This window comes from Arachis hypogaea, chromosome 19 (genome assembly GCF_003086295.3).
Source record: "Arachis hypogaea cultivar Tifrunner chromosome 19, arahy.Tifrunner.gnm2.J5K5, whole genome shotgun sequence".
In the NCBI taxonomy this organism is placed as follows: Eukaryota; Viridiplantae; Streptophyta; class Magnoliopsida; order Fabales; family Fabaceae; genus Arachis; species Arachis hypogaea.
In genome coordinates this window covers 138,341,119-138,347,969 of record NC_092054.1, presented here as the reverse complement: position 1 = coordinate 138,347,969, position 6,851 = coordinate 138,341,119, and the positions used below count along the sequence as shown (strand labels likewise).

The 6,851-nt window shown below is 37.1% G+C and overlaps 1 protein-coding gene across 1 annotated transcript; it reads right to left on the bottom strand.

Annotated features, from left to right (window-relative positions):
• Nucleotides 1-700: 700 nt before the first annotated feature.
• LOC112775338 (uncharacterized) lies at nucleotides 701-4,199 on the bottom strand. Its single transcript, XM_025818907.3, has 6 exons — nucleotides 3,781-4,199; nucleotides 3,379-3,656; nucleotides 2,906-3,100; nucleotides 1,917-2,519; nucleotides 1,703-1,832; nucleotides 701-1,555 (listed from the first exon to the last, which is right to left on the bottom strand). The coding sequence occupies exons 1-6, from the start codon at nucleotides 3,932-3,934 to the stop codon at nucleotides 1,164-1,166; spliced, it is 1,752 nt and encodes a 583-aa protein (XP_025674692.1). The 5' UTR covers nucleotides 3,935-4,199; the 3' UTR covers nucleotides 701-1,163.
• Between the last annotated feature and the right edge of the window lie 2,652 nt (nucleotides 4,200-6,851).

The following is a 6,851-nucleotide window of genomic DNA, read 5'->3' as shown; positions in this document are numbered from 1 at the left end:
AACTATCCAAATAGTAAATCGAATTAACTAGATTGATTTTATATTGATATAACATATCTAGTAAATCAAATAAAATTGATTCGATTTACTATTGATTTATTACATTCTAAATTTCATTTTTAAGTACATCGATTTACTACATTCTAAATTTCATTTTTAAGAATCATATTGATTCGATTTAGTATTAGAATATATAAATCAAATTCAATCAATTCGATTTATATAAAAATATAAATGAAAACATACATGTAATATTAGAACATATAAATCAAATTCAATCAATTCGATTTATATAAAAATATAAATAAAATTATTTTGGGACTAATATAAGTTATGAAACTTTTATGTAATATACGTTAGTAATTGGTTTAATTAAATGTTTTAATTTTAAATTTATTAAAACAAGCCTTCACCCCCCCCCCCCCCCTCTTTCTCTTTTTTAAGTGCGTATTCAACGGGAATAATTTGATTTCACATTTAAAATATGATTTATTTAAAAAAATGACTAATTTTTAACCAGAAATACCTCTAAATAAATTGATGTCAGTTTTTCTAGATCAAATTGAACCCAATTTTGAAATCATCAAATGTTATGCCTTGATAAAAAGATATTTGCCCGACGAAGACTACTTCACACTTGGGACAAAATTTATCTACAAAATGTAAGTATCATGAAACAGCTGAATAAGCACGCCATCAATTCTATGAAACATAAATTCATTCATTCTGGTATGAAAATCCCACTAATACAAGATATTCCAATGAATGATTAACCAACATGTTGGTAGCGAGATGCCCCAACTCTAAGCGTCCAACTATCTTCCAATTTATTATGGACAGCCACCCCTATAACCTTTCAGATGAAGTCCATCTAAGAGACCAAGACAAAAGACTATCTATGACAAAAAGACTATATATCTTTAGCTTTACTAATGAACACCTCCAATCAAGTCATGTTACGTTCCCACTTGATAGATAAATATATTTGGATGGGGTTTGTGTACAAGGAGCCAATGGGCGGTGGTTGGATATCAGCAGGCGGTTATGGGTATTCGTTGTGCAACTTTCAAATAGAGTAGTATCTTTGAGTCACACAATTAGTACCATCACTACCAATTGATAACCAACCGCACCCCATTGTCTCACAGCAGACCTCATAACTCTCATTTTCCAGAATACATGAAGGTTCCAATTTTGCAAGTCACGGTGGCAAACAGAAATGAAAATGTCACCAGAAAAGCCCATCCATATGTCAGCACAAACAGAGTCTTGCCACAAAGTAAGCCAGAAACAGGTATCAAAACAACAGCAGAGATAATGGGATGGTTGAACCCTCCTCCAATCTTTGCCACCATCGGATTCATGTCATTGCCTCTTCCAGTAATGTTTGTAATGCTGACCATTCCTGCAGTTACATGAGTAGTATTTGAAGACTGAGGTGCAGAATGAAGCTGGAGTGCATCCTTCTTGGATGGAAGCTCTGCAGCAAATGCGGGAGCAGCTGGGATGTCTTCCAACCATTTCTTGAAGCGTTTTGCAATTGGATTTGCATCATCTGCCAGGCAGTGAACAAAGAGTTTCCTCATCTCAGTACAAATATAGGATGCAAGTTCACAAGCTACTTAGATCCACTAGAACACAAGCTTTGCATGGTATATGTGAGATTCTGGAGAAATTAGGATGCCAAATGAAATAGTCTCACCTGAAGCAGATCCTCCACGGCTAGAATTTGCTTCAAGGTCATGTTTGTTTGTCTTGAAAATATTTGTGGCTTCTCCCTCCACCTTTTGTTGTTTCTCCTCTGAAACATCCTTGGCCTCTTCCTCCACATTCTGTCAATGAACAAAGATGTTTAATAGGAAGATAAAGTCGTAATTAGTGTGGCAGGTAAATAAGCTACTGTAGTTAGATCTAACCTGCTGTATAAGAGGTGGTATCTGCTCTAGAATAGGGTTTTCACCCTCCATTGATGGAGGAGAATCATCAAAGGATATATACCTCAGAATATCATCATCTGGAAGTGCAAGATACTCATCTAACATATCCACAGCATAAGGATCTGTCCCAGGATAATTTCCCTCAGCTGTGTAGGGATCTGGCCCAGGGGGATTTCCCTCAGCTGCGTAGGGATCGGCCCTGGGGTGATTTCCCTCAACTGTATAAGGATCTGCCCCAGAGGAATTTCCCTCGATTGGGTTCAGAAGATCATCTGTTTCCAGGAATAATTCAGCACCAATCAGAGGATCAACAATGGAATCCATGATTTCATCTGAATTAACATCACCATAAATGAATCCTGAAGAATTCCCATTATGGTTCATTTCATGATTTTCTAAACAGGTATCCTCAGCATATGGCCCAGTTACATCGAAATTCCGGCCTTCAGTACCTTCCAAAGGTTTCGGAACTTCAACAAATTCTTCTTGATGCTGAGGATAGTGACTACACTCCCCATAAAAGTAGTTGGGAGGGTTTGGTGGTAAATCAGCACTTCCATCAACCACATGCGTACCAAGTTTCTGTTAAGGCAATATTTCAAATCATCAACTTAGCACATAAACTAAAGCTGAAAAAGAGGATATCTACCATTGACCAAGGTTGACAGTATCAGACAATTCGCGATACAAATCGCATGAATAAATTTGATTCATCATCCCAGTGATACAGAAACAGGACAGAATCAGAAAGGGGTACGAATCGCAAAATCAATCTTTGAAATCAGCCTAATCTGTATTGACCATACAAATCAATGATTTGACTGAGACAAAAACAAGACAATTAACATAACAATGTGGAAACATATGGCCACACAAATCCTCGTGAATGTTAAGGGGCACACATCTGCATTAATGAAATATGACTATTATGAAATCTATCATCAGTGACTCGAAGATAGTATACGAACCTTCTCAAGGTCATCAGTTTCAAGGAAAGCATCACTCTGGTCAACAGACAGCTCAACCACAGGTTCATCAGCAATCGGTTCAAGCAGGTCGCCATCCTCCACCCAGTCCTCCTCTCTAAAGGGAGCACCATACTTCTCTCCATTCTTAGGGCCCATCCCGCTCTTCTCAAAAATTCTACACAGCACAAAAGCGTCCTTCGCCCACCACCACCAAAAACACAAATAAACCAATCAAACAAACAAACCTTGACTCTGCAAACCCCCCCCCCCCCCCAAAAAAAAAAAAAAACCCAAAAAATAATAATAATAATAATAAACCCTCCCTCCATTTCCAGCATTGTATCCAGCTATATTGAATTATAAACTTTCCAAACTTTCGAAGCGCCAGATATTTAATTAAAAATGCGAACGAATTTAGAAAGATTTCAAAATAAAAAATATATCCGTGTGCAAATTCATATACATATATATACCAGCTGATATCCGACTTCCGCCAATTGCTCATCGACCATCCGGTACTCGTGCATAACCCAATTTGATCTTTTGCCAGTCGGGGCCCTTCCTTCATGGTAAACGAGGGTCTTCTTCATGCCTACTTGGCGATCGCCATACTTGATTCCACGATCCTTGCCGGTGGTCTTCCAGTAACCGTTGACGGTGGCGCGTTTTGTCTTCTCCCCCTTCTCGTACTTCTTGTCCAGAACCGTGAAGAAATACCATTCCAAATCTCTAGTATTCAGCTTCGACAATTCTAAAAAACCACATACAACAACAACAACCACCACCATAAAATTCTAATTTCACTATGAAACCCTAAGATACACGACACCAAAAACAAATTAGGGTCGAAATTCAGCTATTGAGAGAAAGCTAACCGGGGAGTTGCCATGGCTCATAGTCGTAGATATTGATGACGCCGATGTGGTCGTGGTGGTTGAGTTTTCCGATGACCTTCCGGCGGAGATAGTATTGAACTAGTTCGTCGTCCGTAGGGTGGAAGCGGAAACCGGGACCGAGTATTCGACTCATGTATGATTATGACGATCACGATGACGATTGAACAGCAGGTTAATCAGCTAAAAGAGCGAGCTTTGCGAGTATCAGAGAGAGTGGTTTGAATTGGGGATTTAGGGTTCAAGGTTCAAAACGAGACCCGTTTTGAGTCGTTTTTGGTGATATAGAAAGTTCAAAGTTCCCACCCCATGTTAGAGGAGAAAGAAGGTTCTAGCACTTTACTACTTTAATACTTACATAGATACTAAATAATACTTTTGTCAGCTAACACTTCCTAAATAATCAAGCTGTTATATTCAAGACGGATAAATATGGCAAAACAAACAATAAAACATAAAAATCAGATAATAAAAAATACTTGGTTAACATAAATTTTAATAATTTTGATCCTCTAAATTTTAAATATGTAAATTTTGTTGTAAAATAAATAAAAAATTTTAATATTAATATTCACTAATATTATTATTTTAATATAATTAAAATAATATATATATATACTCTTTTATATATTGATGAGTGTATATATAAAAAAAATGACATTCGTATTTTTTTTGATTTGATGAACAAGGCAAGAGTGGTTGAAGAATACGCAAAAATGATAGCCTCGTCAAATGAGACTTCTGGAGAAAATACTAGTAGAGAGCGTGACGATCATCTTAGACCAAAGAGACAGAATTTTAAAAGAAATGAACACACTCCTCAACATCTGCGAGGTTAAGGGGATTTCAGAAAGAACAATAATGCTCAGTTCCACATGGCAAAGGGAAATGGTCGATGCTACACTTGCGGATTACCAGGGCACCTTGCTAAGGACTGCGGTAGAGGGAGGAACTGAGGTGTGGGTAAGAGTCAGCAACCAGGCCGTGTGCTTACTTTTTGGAAGCACGTGAGGCGACAAGGTCGGATCCTCCGACGAGAGTTAAGCGTATGCTTTGAGTCTTATATTGCCTAGACCTGAGGTTAGTTTGGTTCTATCTTTGTAAAGTTGTCGCTAGAATTTCAAGAGTTTAGAGTTTTGTTGGAAGTAAACCATGGGGAAAGGAGGATTCTAGCGGCGGCAACCGAGGATTTCGAACTTGTGATGACGAACGATCCGAGTTGGCGTGCCAGAACGGTTACCAGGAATGACTACAAGTTTTGGCGGTTCCCTGTGTGGGCGATGGGTGCGGTTCAGCACTAGTGGCAACGGAAATACCGACTAACGTCCTTGCAGTTTTTAACTATAATTTTTGCTGTTTTAAGATCTAGAGTGATTTTTAAATCTGGTTTGGAGCTTTGGTTTAACTAATTTGGTTTTGAAATTAGGATTTGAATTTTTTATCAAATGAGACGATTTAAAAAGGAAGGTGGGTTGTGTGATTTTAATAACTTGAGATTTTGGTTTGCAAATTTATCTTATCAAAAAGGGATTCAAATTGAAAGGTTTCGATTTAAGAATAAATGAATTTTTGAGCCTTTTGAAAAAGCTTTCATAATGAACTGGTTTAGATTGAACTTGTTTTCACAACTTTGAGAAATGTTACAAAAGCAGGCTTTGGTTTCGAAACTACGTCGGAAATTCTTGGTTTGGAAGATATTGTTTAAAAAGAAAAGTGAGTTCTCTGATTATGTTCATTTGTGAATTTGGTTTCCAAATTATCTTATCGAAAGGAATTCGAACTGAAAAGTTTTATTTAAGAAAACTGTGATTTCAAGTGTTTGACTTACTAGTAAATGATTTTTGACTCCTTGAAATAGTTTTAACAATGAACTCATTTAGAATAAACTTGTTTTGAAGGTTTTAGAAACATATTACCAAAAATCGGTATTTGTTTTAAGAAAACTTTCGGATTCTTGATGACGATAATCAGAGTGACGCAGCGGAAGGCGAGAGGGAACGCCGACACGGTGGGATGATGGTGAGCGAGATGCTTTTACAACTTGTTAGTTTGACAACGTTGAAGTAGGATGCTTCGTGAAGAGTATGTATATATATATATATATATATATATATATATATATATATATATATATATATATATATATATATATATATATATATATATATATATATATTACATCACGTGGCTTGGATTTTCGAGGGCGAAAATCTTTTTAAGGAGGGGAGGATGTAAGAATCGGGTTTTTCACGAATAAAATAATTTAAATGCCCAAATTAAGTTCCGAAAAGTTGGAATGAGAATTTAGGGATTTAAATATGATTTTTGGACTCAATAGGTCTTTCTGAGTCAAAAAATGTGTTTTCTACAAAAAACCGTGAAAAATCGTAAATCGACAGTTAAACCGGTTGAACCGATTCAAGTCTGCTCGGTACTGTGCGAAAAAAAGTGAAAACAGTCCAAAACCTTAGAAAAATATTAGGAATGAAAAACTGGGAGTTGGTGTTAAAGGTTTGGCCCAAAATTGAGTCGAACGAGCTAAAAATGCTAACGGATTGAACCGGGCCCAAGTTGGGCCCAACTTATATAAGTCTCCTTTAATGAGCTTTCAGCTCATTTTCATTAGAGAGAGAGAGAGAAAGAGAGAGTTCGGTTATGAGAGAAGAGAGAAGAGAAGCCATGGGAGCACTATTCATCGTCCACTTCCGGAAGCCATAACTTGAGCTACGGAGCTCTGATTGACGAGCCGTTTGTGGCCACGTGAAGCTCTCGACGAGCTCTACGTTTCTATCTAAGCAAACCTGGTAAGAAATCTCATCTCACTCCCAAGTTTCATGCCATAAGTTTCTGCACATTTTAGGTTTGGTTTTTGAGCAAGTTTTGTGGTTTTGCTTGTTTAGGTGATCTCTAGTAGGGGGTAATTGTTAGATTTTACTCTTACTCACGTTGGGTAAGGTAAGATTTCACTAAACCCTTGTGTTTAGTTATTTTGGGTATCTTAGGTTTTGATGTTGGTAAATATATGTGTTGTTAATTTGAGCTTTGGTGTTGGT